Raw genomic sequence first — 25,993 nt, 5'->3', positions numbered from 1 at the left:
CAGTTATAGGGTAACTTTGCTAGCGTGCGGATCTGGACCAGCTCAAATTGTATTCTTACTTATAATTACACTTCTGTATTAAAATATATTTGCTACCTTACCATTTATCCGCGAGTTTCTCTGTTTATACATCAAATAACCTCGACAAACGCGTAAGGACATATAAAATATCCAAAGCGCAATACTCTCTATCATACTTAGTGGATTAAAACAATCTTCTATCCGAGTTCTGTGTTCTTAATTATATCGTCAAAATGTACAGTCGATAAGAAAGCGACGTAGCGATAAGAAAGGGTTCGTACGCGATCTCGAAAGGCAAAGAAAAGATAGGAGGAAAGAAACGATGGAACTGGAGAAAGAAATGTGGCGAAAACGACGAAGTCGGAGGACTGCTTTCTCCATGGTGGAGCAGACGCAAGCAGCCAGCAAGCGGCAGTAGCTAGCAGAAGGTAGTAGCGATCGAGAGTAAAAGCGGCTCGATAAGAGCGAGAAAGAGACGTGGACTGGTGCGACAGAGGACGAAGAACAGGGAGAAAGGTGAAAGCACTCTCACCTCGCCTCATAGCCACGGAACGATCTTTTCGGTTTTTACGCCGTGCTCCTCCGAGAATACGATCCGCCTGGCGCCTCGGGGACTTCGTCCCAGTTACGTGGCCGAGCCACGCTTCCCGCCGCGATTCATCATCCTGATCGAGAAGAGTGCCTCTTCTGCTCGTGCACGCGCCGGCACGTGACGCGTCCGACCATTCCGCGAGAACCGCCTTCCATAAATTCCAGTCGACTGTCTTGGGATTTCGTATCGATTACAGTCGGATTAGGGTTCACAGATAATTAGGTGTTGCACGTTTCGCGCTACGTGTTGAAATTGTGGCTTTTGTCGGCGAAAGGTGATTATAAAAGGATCTAGGTGGGATGAAGGTGTTGGCGGTTGGTGAAATCGGAAGATCGGGATTAGAGGACGTTAAGCGTCCGCGAGAACGTAGATGAGAAAATTAGGACGCTAGAAAAGCAATCTGCGGGAACACCGACGAATTGTGTTTGCTTAGGAAATTCGTTTTGTTGTTAGAAGGATCAGAATATTGAAATATTAGGAGATTAGAAAATTAGGCTGAAGGGGAATTTTTGTTCTTCGTGGCGTTTTAAAGCGTAATCGAGAAATTTAAATACTTGGAAGATTCAGGAGTTGGGAAATTAGAAATTTGGGAAACTGATTCAAAGAAATATCAACGGAAAGAGAATATTTAATATTTTGGTACTTGAACTGCAGATGTTTGCACGATTGCAATCGAGAAACTAAGACATTTGGACGGTCGATGTACTAGAAAATTATAGAAATTAGAAAATTAGTATCGATGAATGTAGAATAGTATTTGTTTAACAAAGATTTCCATTCTTCGTAGAATTTGTGAAATTGCGATAAAAGAGAACTGAAATATTGGGACAATTAATCCTAATTAGGAAGCTGAGAAAATAATATAAAAAATAAAACATCATTTGTATGGGAAATCTTTGTTCATGGCGATATTCGTTAAATCATAACGAAGAGAGGGATATGTTATGCAAATTGAGTGGGTGGAGTTTGCTTGACCCTATTTAGGCAACTTAATTAAATGTGCAATTCAGTTTATAATGGTAGGTTGGAATAACTGTTATGAAACTGTAAATGGTCAGATCGATGTGAAGAATAGATAATAAAGTGGTGAACGGGGTTTATTATAGCCAGGTGCGAAATTACTACGATCGATACACGCATTTTCGGCGCATACGTTCCATTTAAGCATAACGACTGCAACACGTGTAGAACAAGCAATAAAATGCATACGTTACATGCTTCAATAAATAATACCATTAATAAAATTGAACGATATTAAAATCCATCTATATTTATATATACATATTTGCAGTTTCTTAAACCACCCAACCATATTTCCATATATTCAACCAATAATTATCACGTTCCTTTATAAATCAATATAACATATTTTTAAGATTATTAACTATATGATAATACCTACCTCGATACGTGATTTCATTAAAATCACACACATCGAATAACAACGATACGATTCGTCTATTAAAAGAAATAACTAAAAAAGGGAACCCGCAATTTAGACGATAAAATCTAGAAGTATATATATAGACTTGGATGAAAAGAGCCTCATCACCGAATCTGATAGAACTCGTTTCCAACTCCTTATTGATACGTCTAAATGATAGGAAAAATAAGAAGAAAGAGCAAGCAATCGACCTCAAGCGATCTTAAAAAAAAAAAAAAAAAAAAAGAAAAAGCAAAAAGACACGATAAAAAGAAACGTAATTTTTCTACAAATCGAACGAAAAAAAATACGCGTGTCACGACTGAGTGAGGTCGCGTCATCGCGTTACCAGTCGTCGCGATCGACTTCCGGAAGTCGCGTCATTTCGTCCGATGAAACGGTCGATGTCGGACAGTTTTAAGCTAGGCGGGAGTCTTGAATAGCAAGCGAAGGGATAAAGAGACCTCGATAGCGGGCGTAGACCTCGCGAGCGGTTCTGTTGTAGTCATAGAACAACGGCCCTGAGCCTTTGTGAAGCGTTGCGAAACACAGCGAGCCAGGCCGCCGCTGGTGCACGCTCGTATCTATTATTACGTGATTTTTTTTCTCTTTTCCTCCCTCTCTTGGGGGCCTCAGGGCCGCGGCGAGTGTAGCCTTCCATCGGGATCAGGTGTCCGGTTAGCGCGCGCCTACTCGCCTTAGCGGATCGATTAAAATGGTATTAAATGGGCGACGGGCACACAACGATCTCTCGTGCAACTAGCCGAGATGAATAGAGCCACTTGGGGCTCGCTGTTGATCAACGGAGTATGCAAGTACATTTAGGCAAAGAGAGGATGTCGAACAGGTGACTTATTGTTCGTATTGTGGTCGTTGACTGGAGTTTAGGTGGCGAATTGGCAGCCAGAGGAGAAGATCGAATTCTGGCTTTGAATGTGCAAGAATTAAACAGAATAAAACGGTTGATCTTATAGAAAATTCTTCCGAAAGTCGGTTTCAAGTGTCGACACGAATACAAAGTTTGATACGAGTGATCGTTTCTAAACGCTTTAAGTATCCACTTAAGTCCATTAAGTGGAGTAACTTTTGGATAAGACGTGTGACTATGTACGGTTTGTTACAATATTTGCTACGAGTATTTTGGGATACCATTTAAAGCATCAAGTAAATGTTAAATGTATATTCATTTAAAATGTTTATTACGAAAAATCGTATAGAATAGAGGAAATGTGTTTTCGCGTTATACTTCAATTGCATGAACGGTCCGCATTAACGAAATTTCACGACCCATGATCCATATCGATAACCAAATACATACATGCTCCCATAGTACTTAGGAAATTAATAGCCGTTGTTTATTATATTTAATTACAGGGAATATTTTTAAATAGAATATTTTACTCGTCGTATTAAGAAACGTATATAAACGATATACTTGTGCTCGTTTTTGGTCATTGTTCAATGGAATAAAAAAATGTCACGAATTTACCATCGAATCGCGATTGAAATGATTTCCATTATTGAGAAGTGGATCGTTTCTTGTACACGATGTTAACGAGCAATGGCAGTTAAGAGAGGGAAGTAGAGTAGCAACGTGTTGAACGCGACCGTCGCTCAACAGGACTAGATGCTTGGCTCCTGACAGATAAATGCTTTTATGTAATGCTGCCAGGCCTCTAGTCTGGATAAAGAGAAGTAAAACTATTGCGCAATGACCCCGTTGCGCGTTTCGGCCAGGCCGTGTTGGGAAATCCATCGTGTCGTTAAAAATGTGGGCCATCGGCACATTCTTGTTCCACGAAAACAAGCCGCGATGCAACACCCAATACGACCTATATTGCCATCATAGTTCGCCACTTTCATAATCAAATCTCACCCTGTTTCGTCTCCACGAAACTCAATCTTATTTCAAACGAAAAGATTTTTCAGCAGCATTTGTACAATTTTGCAAGAGATATAAAACTTTATAGAACTACCAAATTTTTCTTCAACGTTAATTGACGATTATCGAATACTCATGAATTTCTAAAATTTCGATAAAAGACACTAAACTTCCATGTTCATTATATTGCGTTTCGTAAAGCACTTTACCTGACAATTATCAAAAATTCCTATATTCTGAAATTTTGCATCGAATCTTACGGTAAAAGTTATGAACGTCCGAATCGCAAAACTTTCTTTCCCTTTGTAAGGAAATAATGCGTGCACAACACTTCTTCTTTTCTATTTTTTTTATTAAATTACGTATAATCCAACAACAACATTATTCAACAACAAAAAATGTTGTGCATCTATTGTTTCCTTCTAAAACGAAAGAAACTTTTGGAACAATCTATTATCCTCGTTGATAATTATCCAATATTCTCAAAGCTCAGAAATTTTGCACCCACGCCTATAGCAGGAGGTTGTAAACTTCTTCGTCCGCTATATCACAATTTCGTAAAGCATTTTAATTAATAATTATCCAATATTCCTAAATACGAGGAATTTCATATCCGTCAAAAAGAGATGTAACTTAAAGTTGAATTATAATTACAGAAACAGCTGAGGCGACGCTAAGGAAATCGAAATTGGCGCTAAATTATTGGAACGCGCGCCGCGCCGCGCCGCGATCGCAATGATTTTTTTCGCGAAAAGCCGGTGAACTTGGGGAATCACCGAGTGGCGCGCACGGGGCAAACGAAACGCGAACGTTCGCAGCGCCATCGGGTAGCGAATTGACCAAGTTGGTTGACAGGTACGCATCGGTTCGTGGACACTAGGTGGCAGGTAGGCTGGCCGTGGTAGCGGGCAATGTCAATGTCAATGAGCACGTGAGCCCCGCTCGAGGAAAAATCGATACGCTTCAGTGTCAAAGCTTTTCCCGGCGAAAGAGAGGTAGCTGCATACGCGAGAACAAACCCGGGAATAACCGAAGCATAGTTTATGACGCAATGCAATTTGTACTTAGATCCTTCTCTCGACTCTTCGTATACTCATAGACACTTAGGTGTTACAGCTTCGTCTAAAAAGTGTCGTATCTTATTCATTTACGAAAGAAAGCGTGGTTGTTGATCGTAATTGATGTTATTTTAACGTAGTTGACGTTACTTCAAAGAAAGTGCCGTAGTATTTGATGATATAGAACGAGGATGAGCGATAAGGTTCGTTACTAAAGAGAGAACTGATTCCACAGCTGCTGATTAAAGAGACGTCTCGAACAAAGGATCCCCTTTAAGAAACTTATTCCGAGAAGATTTCCGGAAATCACCGTACAAATTGTCCATGTAACCATCACACAGTATGTTGACCAACGAAAACATTACCATACAGATATACGAAAACGTATCTAATCCAAGACGTTTCTTCAACAGATATGCTGATATCCTGATTACGTGGCACGAAATATCTGAAACCTGCGCGGAGCATAATCCCACTCCGAGCAAAAATAACTTCATCGTACAGCATGCAATCATCTTGAACTTATCCTGTCCCATCACGCAACCCCTACCCTATCACATCCGTCACCTAACTCCCCCTAGCACCGAAAAACATACGCAATCAGGCGCAACCACGAAACGATTCAATTAAAATATATCGTGTTTCACGGGTGATCTGTCACACGAGTAAATCTCATCCTCGAATCACCATACGTAACCTTCGATCCCCCACCCCCACCCCCATTGTCAATAAACAAACAACAAGCCATAACAAAGAACCGAAACAACGAAGCGTCACAACACGACGAACGTAACGACGAATATGAATCACAGCCGAATTCAAGTTCATGTTTCCTGTGGAAAACACAGAGAGAAAGGAGAAAATAAAGGGAGGAACGAACCTTTGACGCGTTGATGACGACTCTCGGGATTCTGCGTCTCGTTGACCGCGATGGTGGCCTCGCACACCTCTATGGGATAGAGAGGGCCGCCGTTGTTCATGGTGTGATCGACGATCCCGATTTCGGGTGGATCGTCGCTCGCCACGTTCGCTGACATACCCGTGTCGCACTAATGACAACGTGTCGGACACTGTCGGTGTGCCACAATGGTAGGCGCACCGCGTACTCTCCAGGGTTGATGTCCATGAATGGGGTGGTGGGGTTGATCGAGAGGGTGAGAGCTGAGAGCTGCGGGGGTTCCGCGCACGCGCCACCGTTATACCCACGCGATCTCCGGCCCAACGAGTGACCCTTCCGTCTTTCGCGGATATCTCCGGTGCTCTTTTGTGCCCGCGCTTCCTTTGCGTAGGACTGCGATGACGCACGCGGGTCGTGTTTGCGCCGGGACACTTTTACCATCCGGTTGTTTTACTGTTTTAGTTGTAACCAACTGGGGGTTGAAACTGCGACGGGAGACGCGGCTAGATATTTACAGCGCTGGCTATTTTTTCAACCCCGTGCACTCGTGTTGTCACAGGTGACTGGCTTTATGGGCGCGGAATTCGACGCGGCGCGACGTCGAGAGTGGTAAAAATAGAGGGGAGTCGGACGCGGAGTTTAAGCATTTTATGACGTTTTCCTTTGAGTTTGTGATAGGCTGTGTACGTTTCCAGTACGATTATTATATAACTCGCGTTGTTATTTCGAAATCGAGATTTTTTTAACGCGAATAACTTTAATATGTGGGGATTGGTAGCGATAATAGAAACATAGTGTCTGATTATAAAACGAAGCGCAGAAATTTGGTAGAATACTGTATGTGAAATTGTAAATAGTTTTTTAAACTTGTCTTTGATTTGTAGCGATCTTTTAGTGATTTTTACGTATTTTGGTAGCCGTTGAACGAGTGTATATCGACATATGCCAATCTATGTTTATGACGACCAGACGTAGACTAGTTTAATCTGCGATTGATTTGAAAATTACTTACAGCCAAGTGTGGTACAGCTAGCAGCAAAGAAAGCGAAGATTTTCACTTACCTATAACAGAAAGACATTATACCATATTAGTAATTGGAAACGAATGAACGGTTAGGAAAGAATCGAAGCCATTAATAAATAAACGAGGATGCTTAGTCCGATTTTATTGAAAGGCTTTTATCTGATTGATAAATACGTCACTTTTGTTCCAGTGTTTCCGTTACACTGTCAGCCATCGCGTACAATTGAACATCGTGCTTACCTTTATATTACCCGCGTACTTACAAGTGGGCCACACGACACCAATCGTCCAGGAATAGACGCGTCTCATACGAAGTGAAATTTACCGATAACGCGTTTACAATGCAAACTATCATTTTTCCAATTATTTCTCATTAGAATTCGATCTTGGACAGGAAGAGAAAACATTATTTCTAAAAGTATATTTCTGACGAGTTTCTTATATTTATCTTACTAGTGGGTTAAAGATTTTTATGTCAACTCACGTTTTTATAAATAAAACAAAATATATTTCTAACATTATCGATATAAGTATTTTCTGTTTACTCACCACGTAATTTATAATATGCTCTAAAACTCGCAATAAAATGAATCAGTAAAAACTACGTATTGTCGCAATTATTCATACAACAGTGCGCATGAAACGGGTCTCTCACTAAACCGCTGCCCTGATTATGTGAATTCCACAAAATCTCTATCGTGGAGTTAGAAACAAGCCTGCGAACGAGGTTCATTCGTCGGTTTACGAGATCTGAATCTTTATTCGGTTTCCCTTGTTCACCCTTCGTACCTGACCCTTCCCTCAGCTACCTGAAACCTGCCTTCAACCTCCTGTTTACCATTCTACCCTCTGTTCAAAATTCCCGCTAGTGGTGGCGGACCGAAATTGGTCCTTCTGCTATCTATTAGGTGATAATGTTATCAGGAGGATTTTGCACGTCACGATACCGACCCACGAGTCGCGAATTTCCTGTCGTACCGACTCGCGGCTCGGGATTCGCGAAAGGACAGTGGCGCCTCGTCGCGGAGCGCGTTAGAACTGTTTGGCGATTGCTTTCGCGTGCAAATACACCCGCAAATTTATGAACCCTAGCTGTGCGCTATCGCTAACGCGTCACTAAATCCACTTTTTTCCATGACGCTCTTTGCCACTTTTCTTTTTTCATCAAAATCCAGTGTTCTCGGTTGCAATAGGAACAAAATTTGACAGGGCGCGAAATTAATTAATCAAACGAAGGAGACGATAGAATTTAGAAAGAGACTTTTGGATAGAAGCGATAAATGCTAAATGAGAGTCAGAATTGAGAATCGCGACACTGTGATGTTCGGTTGAAAGATACATTAAAGATCATTATTTCGTAAATAATTCAGCATTTTGTTTTATTAATGTGATTTGGAAGAGATTTGAATTACACGGTATCTTATTTTACCTATTCTATTTTATCCATTTCGTTGTGTAAAATTCTGTTTTGCCTCTCTTCTCGCGCTCATTCTTCCATTACGAGCACATAATACCATACACGAACTACTCCAAATTTTCTTCAGCTTCCATTAAACCAACCCAGATTCAAAATTCCTCTCTCTAGAACATTTATATTCTATACGATATAATTGGTAAGAAAAATGCCTCGGGATCGTAATTACACCTCGAACGACCCTCATCGACAAACTCGAATTAAAGACCGACATTTCACCTTTCTCTCTATTCAAATAATCCTCTCACTTGACACCTGCATAACGAATTGCACAAAATCGTTCCTCCAACCCTGACCCGAGCGAAAAATCCCAAGCCACTTGGCGCGGAGCTGTTTGTCAGCAAGTATACATAGAAAGCTCTCATCCCTCCGTGTAACGAGCAGGGGTGCGACGAGGTGTTGGCGAGGGCGAAACATCGAAGCGGAGCTTGAGAGACACTGCGCGCGCGGCGCCGATGTATTCTTGGATGGAATAGAATCAAGAGACGGGTGTACGTGTTGGTGCACCTTGGAAACTCACCTACCCGCTGGGTCGTTGACCGGGCGCTAAGGAAAGTGGGACGAAGCAAACAGCACTCGGCGTTAATGCGCGAAGGCCTTGAGAGATCACTGACGCATGCGTCCGCGCGGAAAGATCGAGAAAGACCATCGCGTTGGCAAGACGAGGATGGAACGTTTCGCAAAGCCAAGAGGAACAGAGAAAGACTATACAACGAAGACCAGTAAATCCGCGTCCTTTCTCTTTGATCGAGCGACACACGCGTGTGCGTGCACGAGGAAAATTGGAAAAATCACGGTGTGGCACATCTGCACGTCACCTCGTTCTTCGCTCCTCTTACTTTCCTACATACAAAGAAGAAGAAAGTTTCACCAGCCATCTTCCGCTCGCTTCGTTTTGATCGCTACGGGACACCGAGGGCCGCGCTAATTTTTAATATCGACGCCGGAAAAGTGGAGCGGCGAACGACCTCGATTTACCATTGCAATCTTTTTTCTTCCACTTTTCTTCCCCGCTACTCTGACGCGTCTCCGTATCTGCATCTCTTTCGATGTAGGCTTTTCAACCAACCACCGGTACAGTCTCCGGGATGATTAACACGTGTCACGGAGGGAGGAAATTCGCGAAGGAAATGGTAACTCGAGGACTCGGTACGAGAACGTGACTCTTTCGTTTCCTCCTTTGCTTTTCCTGTAATTCGAGTTTAACGTCGTGCCAATTACGAGGTTATTAATAACGTTATACGGTAACACTACGCAAAAATACACGTACTATGTGCGAAATAATATTCGACTAATTTATCGAGCAAATACCAAATCTTGTCTTGCGTTCATTACAATTTTCTGCTGGCCATTTTTCGGTATTGCGAAGCAGGTCCTTGCGTTCGTGATTTTCTTTCGCTCTTTCTAGTAGAGCACATGAGTTTCGCCACAGGAGCGAATTTATGTAAGTTAGTAAGCAGGGTTTACATAAGACCTCGTGCACGCGTTAGTTTCCGCAACGCGCGCACGACCCGACCAATTTAACCGCGTTGACGTAACGATGTCAACGCACCTTTAATCTTCACCGGCCGAAATTCGGTACGCGCGACCTTAAAACCGCCTCCACCGCTGATATTTCGCTAGTCGAACCATCGTTTATTATTGAAACAGACTCGCCAGATATTCGACCACCTGAGTCTCTCTATTAGGTACGACTTGCACACTCGGGACAGACTTCGCCGTAAGTTCTGTTCATCTTAACGACCTTTGGTCTAATCTTCCTTTAATACCTTGGTGCTTAGATTAGGCTATATATGGACGTTGTTTGTTTCAGGATCCTATCATCTTCGTTCTAGTTTTTTTGCTGAAACTTTCTGCGAGTCGGTGTTACTTCGAGTTTTATGGGATTCAACGGTGAACGTCATAATTTCCCCGAAATTATTGATTTCGATTAAACGACGATTAGAATCAAACCAGTGCGAGTACACGTTTTATCGGGCATTGTCCAATACTAAAGTTCGCATAGATTTTCAAGGTTAATTTATCTTCCCTAGATTCGATGCAATTCGAGCGAAGTTTTTCCAAATCTGTTAACGTTCGAGTCAACTCTTCTCTGCTTACCTGGATTTAAGAATCATTCACAATGATCGTGTAGAAATTCGACGATATTCGATCAAATACCTCGAGAAATCCACGATACTCTATTTGACTATATTTAAACACGAAGAGCCACTGTTCTATGTTCACTGGAATTCTCCAATTTTCATTCCAGCTCCCTGTAAATTCTCTAATTTCCGTTTAAATTCCCCTCGATCTAGAACTCTCACCTAAATATCCTCCGGATTAAACAATCCACGGTATAACGTCCGAGTCGCGAATAAAGTTGGAACGAAAACGATTCGATCGAATAGCACGACCACGAAGGGACACCATGGTTGAACAGGACGACTGGACAAATGAGCCGGTTAATTGAACCGTTTAAGTCGATTTGATTCGCCGGCTGAATTGCATCAAGTGCCGGACGACGAAATAAATTCGATTGCGAAATCGGCCAGTTTGCCGGAAGTCGAACGGATCCACGGAGGCAAACCGGGACACGATGAAACGACAACACGCGGAGCACGATGATGATGTCAATCGTTTGCTGCCTCTCGGAAAGTGAAAGCACCGCGGCTTGTTTCTCTGTGTTGTAAACTTCATGGTTACAGGACGCCTCGAGCCACGTTTCGGTCGCCTCTTTCTCGCACGACCCTTTTCCAATCGACTGAAAAATTCTTCTGGATCTAACTGCATATGATCAAACGTACGATACGAATTGAACACTCTCTGTTAGTTTCAAACTATTTTTGGCGATCTCTTAATGATAGAATCGTTTTTGTAAAAAAAAAAGTCTTGTAAAGAGTAAAGAGAAAATTGATCAATTTTTGATCGATGTCGTTTAACTGTCAAGTTGAAAATTTGTAGGTAAAAGTTTGTGACCGAAAGAACATGCGATTTGACAAGGTTTACCTTTCAGAATAGAGACGAAGTTATTTCTTTCATCGAAAGAATTGTTTTCCCCAAGGAAGCGAAGAGAATCGATTTGTCTTCTGATCGATGGTCGTCGTTCGTTAAACCGAAAGTTTACAGCTTGTATTTTTGTGGTTGGTTGTTGAATCAGTCGTAAAATCTTGGAAATAAAGTCTTGTAGATAGCTTTCTATCCTCCAATACTTATTATATTCATTTTGTATTCGTTTTAGTTGTTCGAAAAGTATGTACTTGTATCGCTTTTTCACCGAGCTCCAGAATCTTGTAAATGTCAGCGGATAAGTATTTTATAAATTTTGCAAAGAATCGTTTAGGAATTTCCTCGATTCTTTAATATTTTCCTCATCTTCCTACAAAATCTTGAGTAATTTTTCCAGAAACGGAACGTTACGCAGAACCAAGTATTTTAAACATCGAAACTTCCTTTTTTTCATAATATACCTTACAAAACAAACCGGCTTACACAACGATGTATTGCACATTTCTTAAGTCGAGGTGATATAGAACGGCTGGACACCTTGAAAAGTTCTACAAATTGGCGGTGTACATTTACAAAATTGCGCTAAGCAATAGAAAGCATTCGTTCGATACTTGGAACGTACCTAAGTACTTGCTTGATAAAATAACGTGGCCTCGATTGAACCAGTTAGTATACAGGGTGGGTGGTAACTGGTGGTACAAGCGGAAAGGGATTGATTCTACGCGAAAAAAGAAGTCGAAAATATAGAATAAACTTCTTTTTAATTTTATTTTAATTTCTTTAAAAATCTACAGTGAGATTCGTTATAACGAAACGCGATAAAGTGCACGCGTACCGAGCGAAAATTCAAAGTCGATTTTCTCGAAAACAAAGCCTCGAACGAAAATTTTTTATTCTATACTTTCGACTTCTTTTTTCGCGTAGAATCACCCCCTTTCCGCTTGTACCATCAGTTACCAACCACCCTGTATGATTCAACTATGGAAATATTTATAAATTCGCAGTTTACAAAATTCTGTGTACTTTAAAGTTAGCTACAACTGTGAAAACTAGCAGAGCGAAAAAGCAACTTTCTCAAATCTCTGTGAATGCGTCTCAGCTATGCTTTCGACAGGAGGATCCTTTCCAGACGTTACATAAAAAGAACACTTGGTTAATTTCTTTGTCGTTCGATTTCTTACGCGACGAAAAATTCAGCGGATATTTAGCTCGAACTTTATTTCTGATTTTAATTCCAAATTACGAGACCGTGGATTACCGTCAATTGTCTACAACACACCGATGTTTTGCTTTAGAGTCGACGTTAATGCAGTAAATATCTAGCGTTGACGTCACAGTACCCACGGTAAGAGTCATAAAGCAACGGGTTAGGGAAGCAATAACGCCAAGCATAAAAAGCTATACGAAGAAGACGTGTTTTTACCGTTAACTTCAACTTCCCTTTAACCCTATCAGCTTCTATAACCAGGAAATTAGACCGCAATAAAGACAAACTAATTACAGTTATATTCATTTTGCTGTTAACGAAGAATTCGACAGGAATAGAGTAGCGCGTGAAGGAATAAGTCACTCTGAAAGAAACAAACTATTATGTAGAAAAATTGACAATCTACGCAACGAATTGACTCTTCGTTCTAGTTAACCTGTTAATCCAATAAAAAAACAAGTCAACTTCAAGCGGATCGCATCGATACATGGAAACCTAAAAACGATGCGATTTGTTTCCCGTAGAGATAAAAGGGCGCGTTTTAAAATACAGAAAATCCACAAATAAATCCATAAACACGATCGAAAAGTTTGAAAATTCGAACGACCAATTGGCCACGTCTTTCTCGATCGACAGATTAAACGCGTTGTTTGCCACGGTGATCATCGTTTCTACTAAATTTTGTTAGAATCGTTAGAATAAGATAGATTACGTTTCGTTTCAAAAATTGTCGACAATGCGAACGAAAATAAAGGAAGGGAAATTATTATCGGAGAAAGATTACAGAAATCGCAATATAATAATATTTTGCAAGAGTTACATATCATCTACGATATAGTAGCATATTTCGATCAATTGCGAAATCGCAGGGCAAAATATAGAGAATTCGCGTGGCAGCCAGCGTCTTAACGAATCTTCGATCTATCGAAATTCCTTTAGAGAGCGGACCGAAGCTCGAAAGGAGATTGAATTCCTTGGACAGTGCCATTTAAACAGGCAGGTAGTGCATCGTGTGCAAGCCGGTGCAGCACGCAATCACGCGCGCGGCGTTACGCAAGGGACGGAAGGCGAAACGAGTGCACGAATCGAGGGTGTGCGAGTTACGCTCGAGCGAAATGGCAGATCGATCGGCGGATAACGAAGGCACATGCAGACCGGCGAACAGAGAAAGCCCCCGCGAATGGCCAATGCGTCGTCGTTCATACTTCTTCCTTTCCTTCCATTTTTCCTTCGTCTCATATATATGTATTTTTTTTTTATCCCTCCTCAACGCCGTGGCTTATGCTATTCCTGGCTATAGCCGGGTCGTAGACCCTTAGCTCGCACCGCATTAATGAAATTGTTGCATAATACGCGAGCCACGATGAAACTATCGCGGCCTGACCGATTCCACTGACCGAATGCACGCGCGCCCCGATTGTGCAAGGTGAAAACAGTGTTTCTGCCAGCGGTGAATGTTAATCCACTAACCGGCCAGTCATTTGACCAAAAGCGTCCGTAACCTGTACGTAAACCTTCTAATCTGTATGGAAATGGGTTTGGTATCAAGCACGTTGTTAGGGAAGATGGATGGTCGATATAGATCGATGGTAATTGATAAAGACGAATGGAAGAGAAGAGATTTTGAGAGATGCGTTATTCTTACGGTGGAAATAAGCATTAGATACATAAATGAGTTATTAAGTTACTGAAAAATTATTCATTTTCGAAATTTAAGATTGACTTATCTGGTGTAAGGGAAAATTTGCTTAGGAGCGGCCCTGATAAATTTTATAGATTTGAAATTGAAGGAAAGTGGGAATATTACAAATATCAATTGTTTTCTTTTTTATTTATCTTGAAATCTGGTCAGTATCGTTAAATAGATTGAAAAGGATCGTAAGATGTTTATGTTTCTTTTCTGCTTTCTCTGTTTTCTTTTAGTACGTTTTCTGGGAAGGTTCCTCTGAACCTTTCCACAGCTAAATCTCTATTTAATGGAAGCTTTCATGTGAAGAGAGAAGAAATGGTTTTCTGTGAAAGTCCGTGGAATATTGCCAATAGTAGAACAGTATGTAGTTTGGAAAATGCTGTCACCTCTGACTCGCCTGTTGCATGGTTTACATCGTATAACAGTAACGTTGCCATATCCGTTTCCTTGTAGAATCTACGCAATTTTCAGAAAAAAAAACGTTTTCCTAACTAAATAATTGCAAACACTCATTCAAGAAAATACATCTTCGGCAACGAAGACGCTTGAAAGTCCAATAACTTTACAGCAAATTATAAAAAATTGTATACAGCGGCGGAGTATACTTGTTCGCATAATAAGTAAATGACATTCTATAAAATGCAGAAGATAACAATTAAAAACATACAGGGATTATATTTTCAGATATGTACCGCGATAATGAAAAAATGACGTAATAACGATAACAACAATCAGCCAAATGAACCCTCAAAAATACAAAGCACCGGTTAAACCAACGAACAACGATATTCTACCATCTCACAGTAAAATATAATATTTATCGTAGAAAATAAATGAAAATTAATATTGTCATTACTACATCAATAATTAATATCGTGTAAAATTAAATCAGCTAGCAATTACCGTTTGAAATTGCGCGTGCAAGAACAGAGAAACAAGGAAAATCCAAAAGATAAAAAAAGGTGAAACGACGCGAGGCAAACACCATGGGTGAGCAATTTTTGAAATGCCATCGCTTCACGCGTGTTCTAATTCGGCGAAATCGATGTTACGCTAACGCATAAACAGGGAACAGGGGGTTAGAGGGTTGCTACGTGGGATCTGTGTCGCGGTTGACCGGGTTAGGGATCGTGGCGAGTTCGTTGGCCTCGCGACCCGATATACCGGCGACCCCGGGGATTTCTGGGGTCGAACGGTGGAAACAGCTAGCCCCGGTATCTTTATTACACGCCAAGATATCTGTCTTGTAAAGCGGGGAAATTTAATATAAGCCGATTTCCTCGTTACTTTTATCGCGGTGTTATTCGCCATTCTCCACCGATCTTCCAGCGATCGAAACGCAATGGATTCTCGCGTAACCGTCGATAGCAACCGTAGCCACCTGGGAATTCTTCTACGGGGAACTAGGTATTTATTTCGTCTCGAAAAATCCTATCGAACCTGCTTCGAGATTCGCGAATCTTCCTTTAATCGGCTAAACTAGGTTGCACTTAATGATACGATTCTTTCGTAATTTTTCTATCCTTTTGCCGGTTTTGTTGGTTTTAATTGGCACTTTGATAATGACTTTCAATCTTTTTATTTAATATTTGGACTGTATACCGATTTAACGATTTCATTTATCGTTAAATTCTCGTTCGTAGTGTTTCTAATCTGTTCTTTTAAATTTGTGCGTTTCAAATAAAAAGATTTGAGAAGAGAGGCGAGACAGCGAAGAGTATGTTGAAACGAAATACGTATTATTGTTGTCATATGAAATGAAAATTTTGCTAATGAGGAAAAGGTACGAAGGAGAAATAGCCGAATGTTAGCGGCAGCAAATATATTAAAGAAACATTCTAATATTTTAGACAAGAATGCAATTGCAGTAAGTTGCTGGTAGAGGTGCGAAGCAATGCAAAGGTAAATAGAAAGCTAATGAAAAATATGTAAATACGATTACGATAGAATCTTCGAAGGTAGACGAAGATCCGTAAAGAGGAATATTTCTATTACAATCTTTTCCGAACGTGTGTCCTTCTTTAATTTAATCTTTCATTAATAAAATTTCGTTTAGCCATAACGATGGTTATAATTTTTAACAGATATAGAACATTCATTTGTTTCTTTGACATTGCTCTTCGCAAAAGTTAATTATTAATCATAGACAAGTACGAATATCAAATATTGCACTTTATATATTGAAACGAAAAGAAAGAAGGGGTTAAAAAAAATCGTTTCTCCTAAGAGCCAACGAAACGGTCAATTCCATAGGAACCTACCAATTGCTTTTACCATGCTTAATGCCCAAATAAAAGTTTTCTACCGTATCCTAACTGTATACGTCCGAACGTGATTCCGATGGAGGAAGTGAAATCTGGAAATAACATAACGAGAGTTGATCTCTCGCAGGTCAACCACGTGTACAAAAGGAAGAGACAGGCCAACGGCACTCCTGAGACTAATAGGATGACCCTTCGTCCTTTGGCATCGGGTAAAACATGACATCCCGGTTTATTTCGGGGAAGCGTGATTCGTCATTCGAATCGACTTCGAGTGAGTCAGATTTCCTCCACTGCTTCTTCGATTCGGAAATAAACGCGATAAAAAGGCATACAGCTAAATTAGCCAAGATTCCTTTCGTCTTCTTAAAATAAGTAACTACTAAGCGTAGTTGCAATTGCGTATTGCAATTTATCCGATAATACTGTCTTTGTATGCATATTCCTGTTGCAATAAAGTACAGTAGAACTTTAGACTTATTGAAAACGTAACGAATTTTCTGTACCGTCAAATACATTAATTTGACGTAGGAAGCGTAAAAAGAACCATCAACGATTATTATAGAACTTCAAAAAAAAATCACGTTTCAAGCAAATAATTATAAATACTCATAATCTCAACGGCGGAACGAAATAATCAGGATCTGGTGACCAAACGAATCTAGAGAACAGGACATAAATCACATCCACGAACGCGACGCCCTATCTCTGGATCAAACAACGAGCAAAAACTAAGCAGCCTGGTGAAGGGAAGAATAATCGATCTCTCTATCGAGTCTTTAATTAATGACGACTGCTCGTTCGATTTACAAAACGATAAGCAACGACATATGGATCGGATGAAAGGTTTAAAAGAAATCTGATTAAGAAAAAGGACGAGGAATGTAAGAAGGATATAAAAAAGGAAAGAACAAAGTGGAGAAAAAAATAGAATGATCGTGTAGCTTGTCTTGTTCGCAATTTACAGCACGTTAGTTACATCGGTGATTAACCGTTAGGCGGTAATCGCATTTGCATATTGCGCGATCGACGAGCGGCAGAACGACAAATAACGAGATGCAACGCGAAAAAATCGCGTTGATCGGCGATTTCTCGGTCGATCGCGACGACTTCGTCGCGGATCGACGACCGCGTCCTTCGAAGCCGGAATCCGAGCAGCAAGTGGTTCGTCGACATCAAACGAGAATAAACGGTTCTACGATACCGCCTCACTCCTATGTTCTCTTTCGTCTATTCTTTTCTTTCCTTTTTTTACTTCTATACGTGTAACCAGGGAATTTTTCCTCGTCTATAGTGACATTTTACACGTGCCTGTTCATTATCGTAATCAATGGTTGTTGCACGTTTACCTTCCAGATTAGTCGAAGCTGGATCGCCTTTCTGTCGAGCTCTGATAACAGGTTTATAGTCGTTTCGGTGTATGCTCAGATTGATGGAGGATTAAGGGGTTCGGCAGTAGCGATTGCAGCAATTGTGTGCTTTCGATGGAGAAAATAGGAGCTTTTCAATCATAGCGGGAGGTTATGTTTACTTGAAGTGGAGAGGTTATATCGAGAAGGAACTTCCGGCGAAAAGAAATTGAAAGTACATGGGTGCTCTTGCTGAGAGAATGTTTACAAGTATTTCCGATGCTTTTAAATCATCATTCTTTATTTACCGAAATACCTAGGATCCTAATTTCGAAGGGAATCGAAAAGCAAAATTGGAATTCTATTTACATCGCAATGTAAAAGCTAGGAAATTCGAAAGTATCGAAAGACGGAGAGTTTTGAAAGTCGAAAATTCGAAGATTACAAAATCTCGAAACACTCGACATCCGAAAGTTTACGAATTTGAATATTCAAGAATAGAAAATCCGCCAGCTGGTAAGCCATAAATCCCAGCTATCCAAAGTCTCAAATGCCGTTTAACTCTATGCAAAATCTGTCGATCCATCAGCCGTGGTTCATCGTTTCGCCTCATACGTATGTAACGTAGAGCACTGGCGCCAAAAGTGGATCACCGGAGAACGTGAACACCGCATCGCTCAGGATCTTCCTCGATCGTTGGAAGGAAAGCTGCCCGCCGTAAGTCGCATGCTGCTGCAACCATGACGTAGAAAGTAAATTAACGGCCTCGACGAATGTGAAAGTCGCAATGCCGTTTCGCACACTTTCCACGGCGGCCGCGTGCGTTAAACCTGACGCGCGCGAGCTTTTGTAACTGGCGCGCGCGAACTGTCGCGATTTTATTGCGCAAGCGTGCGTGCGTGTTTCGCAGTTGCACCGATCGCGCCGCGAGATTGTTATTAATTATAGTCGAGTCGCGATCCAAGGACGTCCCCTTATTCTTTGCAATGGTTCGTTCACCCTGATATATCCCGTTATCAGACTGCAATCACGAGGCGCTTAACTAGCCGTTATCGTTCGTTCGCGCGCCACTGCGTTACTGTTTCAGCAACCTCGTGAATGGGGAACGGGGACAGTTTACGTTACGGCAATCGTACGTAAACCTGGACGACGTGGGTCTACGCTGGATTTCTTTGAGGAATCGTTCGATATTCTTTTAAGGGGACATCGGACGTTCGATATGTAACGATATGTCAATATTTATTGAGAAACTACATTTCCGTTGAGTACCTTGAAATATTGACGATATTATTGATCGTCCGAGGGCAACGTTACGGTGATTCATTGAATTTTTAACTTGTTGGTCTAGATTTGATACGAAGATCGCGGGGAAAGAAGATGATAAGCAGATTGCGGATGTTTGTGTACCTATTTACAGAGAATCTAGACGTGCAAAACCGCACAAACTGTACATAATATGCAAAAATATATGAAATATTGAAAATAAAATGTTCCTTATAATATTTAATATTTGGAGTTTCTGCTCAGATACCGTTTCTTCAATTGTGCTCATAAAAATCTAAATTTCCATAAATATTCGTGAGCTAACGATAAGTATTTCTGTTAATTATTTTCTTTTTAATGCCATTTTTTGATTAAAAAAAGTAACTCCTTTGATATAAAATGGCTAAAAGACAAGACCGACCGATGTACAGTTATTAAAACAAACGATATCCAAAACGATATTCGTTGCGACAAGTAATATCTTTTAAATTATGAGCAGGCTTTATAGAGGAAGCATAGATGACTTTGCAGAAGTATAATAAATCACAGTTGATACAATGTCTGAATTTATCTAAATAACAAAAATTACTTCTAGAAAGAATTTCACGCCCAAACAAACTTTATTACCGCACGTGTCATTTATTTTCGTGTCTTTTTTTTATGGTGACGGCGATAAAAATTCGCCGGACAGTGAAAGGATACCGAATTCCAAAGAAACAAATCGCGTCGCAATATACTTTCCTCGTCGTCCAAAGGAAAAATCAATGATTTACGAGACGGAAGAGTTGTCCTGGAAAATCCTTTCGTTAATGGTAAAAGATCCAAAACGATTGCATTTTCTGCGAGACCTTAACTGTAACTATAACCCTAAAAAGCCGAGGGTTCGTCGTGCGTGGCAATATCGGTCAGTAAAAAAAAAAAGGGGTGAAGGTTTCTCGAGGCACTAACGGGTTTAAAAAGTATCGTGACGTCGCAAAGTCAATTTCTTTCGACAATTCCCTCGCAAACAACACGCTCTCCAGGCTCGTAAACGCGTAAAAACAGTCAAAGGATTAGAAGTCTTCTATTTTTTCTTAAGGTTCCTTCCACGCTAAAACATTTTAACCAAACTATCCACGAAGCGGATTAAGAAAAAACGTGACGAGCAGAAAAAGCAATAAAATATTTTGCGTTTTTTACTCGAAACGGACGATGTTTTAGCGTCCTCCTAATTTGGAAGTTACTGGAACGTGCCTTTTACCAACCTTTTTTTTCCTTCTTATCTTTTCCAGTTACTTTTTTTCGAGTAGGTTACAAACGATGTCGTATTTTTTATTTACTGGCGAACCCAACTTCGAGAACAGAGAGAAGAAAAATGTCGAGCAACGACTGGTGAAATATTGCTCAACTAGGAGGTCCCAGTGATAGTGAAAGGGTTTAATTGCTTTCTCTTCCATTGAATTACCTGCGTGCACGTTTCTTCGGTCAAGCTTTCGTAATGTTTCTTTCACGCGTTTCTTTTTGGCGTGCCGACGAATTTCTGCCACGTTCGCGAACGCGCCCGTGGAATCCGGATCCTCTGTTTGGTGAATAAAGATTGCACATAAGGCACGTTTCAGCGAACTATGCTCTGCCTCGTAGAGAATGCAGGCGAGAAGTCGAAAATGAAAGTACGCATTGGAAATTTGCGTGGAATGATATATGAGCGTCGCGTAGAATTCAAATGAATCAGAACTAAACACGCCATGTTGGGCGTTTCGTTCTCCTAATTAATTGCTCAATGCGTTGTATCGAACAAAACCATAGAACGGAGTAGGGATATCATTTTATAATTTTGTAAAGTAACCGCAATTAGAATTACCTACTTATTACTTCCATTTTATCAATGAAAGCAAAATTATGAACTAAAATTGAATTTCATTCAATATAAGTCGCGTTAGGTTAACATCGAGAATCAAGCGATGAAACAAAAGTTGTGTACACGTAACGTTAAAAATAAATTGGAAAACCTACTTGATATTCTTGTACCTTTTTTAAGGTAGAATAAAAATGCTGGAAAAATATCAGAATAATTTAAGGGACAAAAGACGCAACAAAAATTTCCATAACCTGACAAAAAACGTACTTTGTGTCATAGTATCTTAAGTACTTCGATTTCTACCTCAACAAAGTCTCACGAAAATTGTAAAACCTAGATGAAAGAAGAAACAGCAACAAAAAGAAAATCCGACTAGTCGGATCTTTCGAATTCCATTTCGCAACCGCGATATCAAAGCTCAGAATCCAACGTAAATTGGTCGTGTGAAATCGCCACGAAACCATAACCACCATTAATTTTACATTTAATTAGAATTAGCCTTACTAGGTTAAAAGCTCCAACTCAGCTCTGAAACTAAACATCTCTACGCATATCCCATAAAAATTCCTTCCGAAACAACCTAAAAAGACAGAACGAAAAAAAGAAAAGGGATGCAAGAGAGAAAGCTCTCAAGATCCCCATCCACTCCTGCGCACTATCGTCATTCGTATATCGCACACGAGGCGCGCTGACTTCAGAAAAGGTTGAATTATCGAGGTAGGAAACGTGTTCCCAGTGGTCTAATCAGGCCGAGGAAAATGCGCGCGGAAAGTGACGTTCGTCGGTGTCGGTCGTGGCGACGCGCTGGTAGGGTGGAGTGGGGTGGAAGGCTGGCAAGGGGATGGAGGGGTGGCTGAGGAGTCGCTCGGATTGCGAGCGTCGAGGTCGCGAGGTCGTTGACCGACGAGGGTGGCACTCACCCTAACTAGGCCAGCGGATCTCTCTTTCTCTTGCCCCCACCGCCGCTACCTGCCATATCCCCGCCACTGTCAACTCTCTGCTCTCCCCACCTCGCTAGCTCCGTCGATTCTCCTACTCGCACTCGTCCTCGCCTCCTCTTTCGGACGGTCCATGGTTCTGCTATTTTCGCGGGGGCCACTCGACACGGATATATACGGTCCGCCTACGTTTGGCGGGATAATTTACGTTATTGAGGCCGTTCCACCCTACCCCCACCACGTGGCGCGGTATGCAACTGCCGGGTGGAAAAGCGCGCCGCTTTTTCCCGCCGCGTACGCCCCCACCACCGAGCCTTTCGTATCTCCGTTGGTCCACCGCCGTATGTACCGGACTGAATTACGATAATTGCCGGATCGCTAGGAAGATCGCTTTTATCGAAGTGCATCTTTGTGAGAACTAGGCACGCGACTCCACCATGCGGATAACGTTTCGTTGAAACGCGCAGCACGTGCCTGGGTATGCAGAGGGTGAGATTGGTGGACGAGAGAGATTTTGGAAATTGGTTTTCTGGCAGATGCGTTGAGGTTTGCGGGGAGGGTTGGTGAAGTTGATAGGCGAAAAGGTAGGGAAAGAGCAGATGTTAAGGATAATATCGTTACGGTGAATGTATTAACTTTAGGAAAGACATGGAAGTTGTTAGGCAGAGCATGTGGCGATTATAATAAACGCGAAGAAATAAAGTGTCTTTATAATTTGTATTTAGAAAATTTGAACGTACGGTTGTTCCAATTAGCGTGATTACGAAAATGTCCCAAATAATCCCCAAATACATAATCCCTGAAAGCGTATCAACAGAGCTTCTCGATCAACTTAACACACGAATTACGTATATTTTCTGCTACAGTTTTTAATGTGACAAAATATGTTAATCTTTTGCTAAAAGCGTATATTAATTCCGTGAAAAGTTCGTATTCTGCTTACTGGGTTATTACTAGATACTGCTGTATTAGTGTACCGTATTGGAACAAAAATGTTATGTAATACCAATTTCTTACAACAAATAATCTACGAACTTTTTGCTTCAACTAGTACAAAGGATGCGAGTATCGAGGATATTTAGATAGACACAAATGATATGGACTTCAAAAACAGGCTAACATCAAACGTCGTCTTAGAAACGATCTGCTTTCGTTCTTTGATCCAAAACCACCGGCAATCCTCATTACAACATGGCTCTTAAAGTCCTGGTCTTTTCGATTCTTCTCTTCAAGATGCAAGTTGCGTAGTCCGCCTTGCCGCGCACCATATTCGCGATACCAGGTAAAAGGCTCTGCCCTGAGCTCAAAGGGGCGAACAAGCCGCAAGGACGGCAAAGGAACAATGCTCGACGCATTTCCGCGTCGCGGAGAAATTCAATCGGGACCGCGATTACTCTACTTTTCGTGATTACTCGCGAAGAGAGTGGTCCGTCTCTATTCTGGCTTCCCACACTTTCAAAAGACACGCGTCTTTTGCTAAGCTCTAAGGCGAAACTTTGATAACACTAAAACGAGCCTTCCCTCCGAGTTTTAAATATAATTTTTATATCACGAAGAAACAAAATGTGACTTAGTTTATTCATATTTATTATTACTATTGTTAATTATTAGTTATTATTACTATTAGTAGTAGTAGTAGTAGTAATAGTAGTTATTAGTATTAGTTTATTATTATTATTTATAGAAAATTCAGTAACTTTGGCTATTTGAAAATATATGAAATAAATAAGTATGTATATATTATGCACTAGTAGTTGATACTCGTATGACACTAGTATCGCGGTATCAGCGGTAGTCACAGTGCTACAGTAGAATTTTCTGTGCGCGTCAGACACGTATATATCTACTGCGAACGCATCAGACGCGTATACCTACATATCACTACTACGAACACGTTAGACGAGGATCGTTTAGGAGCATGCTTCTTCGATGTACCATAGAATTGCATTCATCTGAATCCATCGAAATTCGTGTAACAGGAGTTCACTAATTCTTTAAATTAATTGTACTTTTTCATTCATATAATAAAAATTCACAATGGGATAAGTAGAGTCAATGGACAACAGTTGGCACTAATTAAAAAAAAAAGTGACACCAACTAAAATTTCGCTCCAGTAAATTCTTAAAAACTGTTATCTCGCATGTATGTAGATAGAAATGGATAAAATTTTCCATACCGCATCGCAATCTGATCTACGTGAACTGAACGGTGAAGAGAATAGTCTTCGTCTTCGCAACTAATTGTAAGTAGAAACGCGTTACATAAGAAGGAAGAAGAACGAAAACAACAGCAACAGCCAGCTAAACGGTGGCTCAGCGTGCAGCTGCAGCGATAAAGCGGTAACAGAACAAAATTACCGTGCTTTCGAGAGGGGCAAGAGGTCGTGGCTAAGAGGAGGGGGTGGTTACGGTGTAGATATAATATCTGTAGCAAGGGGCGACAGGTTGGTGGAAATGCTATACTTAGCAGCCGGTCCAGGGGGAGGGGTAGCAATACCAGGGCTGGCTGGTGGGTCAGAGTTCGTTGCCCTCGGGGCTGCTACCCTCTGTCCTCTCCCTCCACCCACACACCGCCCACAATCCCATCTCGCCTCCCGTCGTCCGTAGCCTGATTCTCAACCGAGTTTCCGGGGGTTGACTGTGCGAGCAGTCGTGAAGCTTGCTTGAATTTCCGTGAAACGCGCGGAATCGTCTACGATCTGTTTCTTTTTGCCCCTTGGTTTACGCTCGATTCGATTCGCCTCGATTCGGAGCAATCTTCAGCGGAATCACGTTCCATAGAAACGCGATGATTCTCGTGGCTCGATGGCATCGAACATTTCGGAGATTTCAGGTATTCTGATTTATGGAAAAGATCGTGGTATAACGCGAGTTTGAATAGTTAGAAGCGGTTCCTTTTTGTTACTTTAATGCCACGAGTTGGATGGGTAATTTAAAGTGTAGAAATGTTTGGTTAAGTTCGAAATAAAACCTTTTACTGCGCAGACAGATTACAAATTTGAGGAAAATTTGTTAGTATTAGCTGATGACCTATGGATACGAAAGGGTACGGATGTATGAAAATGATTTTGCCAGTTCATAACCCCACCAATTCACGCAACTACACTGCTCTATCCGTTCCAATTTTAGGTTCCAGCTCTTGCACCGCTCAACTTGCTCTAATAGATCTTCAAATCCCCCTTGTGAATCTCGCCACTTCCCTCTAATTTTACCTAGAACATCTCCATGTCGTCAGCATACCGATCATCCCAACTGCGAAATCTATGCTGACTGAACTCTATCCTCCCCTATCAATCGCAAAATGTCATCGACTATCAACTTTAATACTAAACCGAAAACTAGACAAAAAGGAAGAGAACGAATTAAATACCCACTCAACTTTATTCCGTCGAGACAGTCACGAAACAAAGAAGAAAATTCCATCCTCTAGAGCGAAGTAATGGTCAGAAAATTCTTAAACTTTACTCTCTTCTATCAATCCCGAAGTTTCGTCAATCAAATTAACAAAAATAAACAAAACTGAAGAGAAAGAAAGAGATACGCATTTACATTGCCGAGACAAGCATCAGAACAAAGAAAACTCCATTCTCAAGAGTCAAATTCTTACATTTCACTCTCTTCTATCAGTCCCAAAATTCCATTAATCGTTATAAATTTCCAAAAATAAACAAGACTGAAGAATAAAGAAGAAATACCCACGTACACAGTTGCATCATCGAGACAAGCATCCGAACAAAGAAAATTCCACCCTCGAGAACGAAGGAGCGGAGAGAAAGTCACGACCACGTACGAATCTGTCGGGAAACAAGATCAAGCCTGGTAGAAAGAGAGAAACCACCGGCCTTCCCTTTCATCGGCATCCGGACAGACCGCCTTCGCCAGTGCCTCAACTTCCTGGTCGGACCACTCTTACTTTCTTCTTGGTGAACCGTGACTCGATCGGCGGCCGCTGTTCAGCTGCTGATAAAAAACGCTAGACACAATACAGCCGTTGACCATTCGACTCTATTACGTTTTCTGCCGTGACGTGGACACGTCTATTCATCTAGGCAACGTGGTGAAAGCGCGAATTACGAGCCGCCGCTGCG

The 25,993-nt window shown here is 41.2% G+C and overlaps 1 protein-coding gene across 2 annotated transcripts in view; it reads right to left on the bottom strand.

The window, feature by feature from the left end:
- The window catches only part of LOC117231418 (ecdysone-inducible protein E75), a 218,998-nt gene that overhangs the window by 78,605 nt on the left and 114,400 nt on the right, over nucleotides 1-25,993 (bottom strand). Inside the window, exon 1 of one of the 2 annotated variants that reach the window (XM_033489851.1) lies at nucleotides 5,857-6,488. The exons of the other annotated variant lie outside the window; for it this stretch is intronic. Coding sequence (XP_033345742.1) covers nucleotides 5,857-6,013 — 157 coding nt within the window. The 5' untranslated portion in view covers nucleotides 6,014-6,488. Of the gene's footprint in view, nucleotides 1-5,856; nucleotides 6,489-25,993 lie in introns of those variants that run through there. 2 annotated transcript variants of the gene reach the window in all.

This window comes from Bombus vosnesenskii, unplaced genomic scaffold (assembly GCF_011952255.1).
Source record: "Bombus vosnesenskii isolate JDL3184/JDL3185 unplaced genomic scaffold, Bvos_JDL3184-5_v1.1 scf7180000013272, whole genome shotgun sequence".
NCBI classification, from domain to species: Eukaryota; Metazoa; Arthropoda; class Insecta; order Hymenoptera; family Apidae; genus Bombus; species Bombus vosnesenskii.
This window is presented reverse-complemented; position numbering and strand designations above follow the sequence as displayed.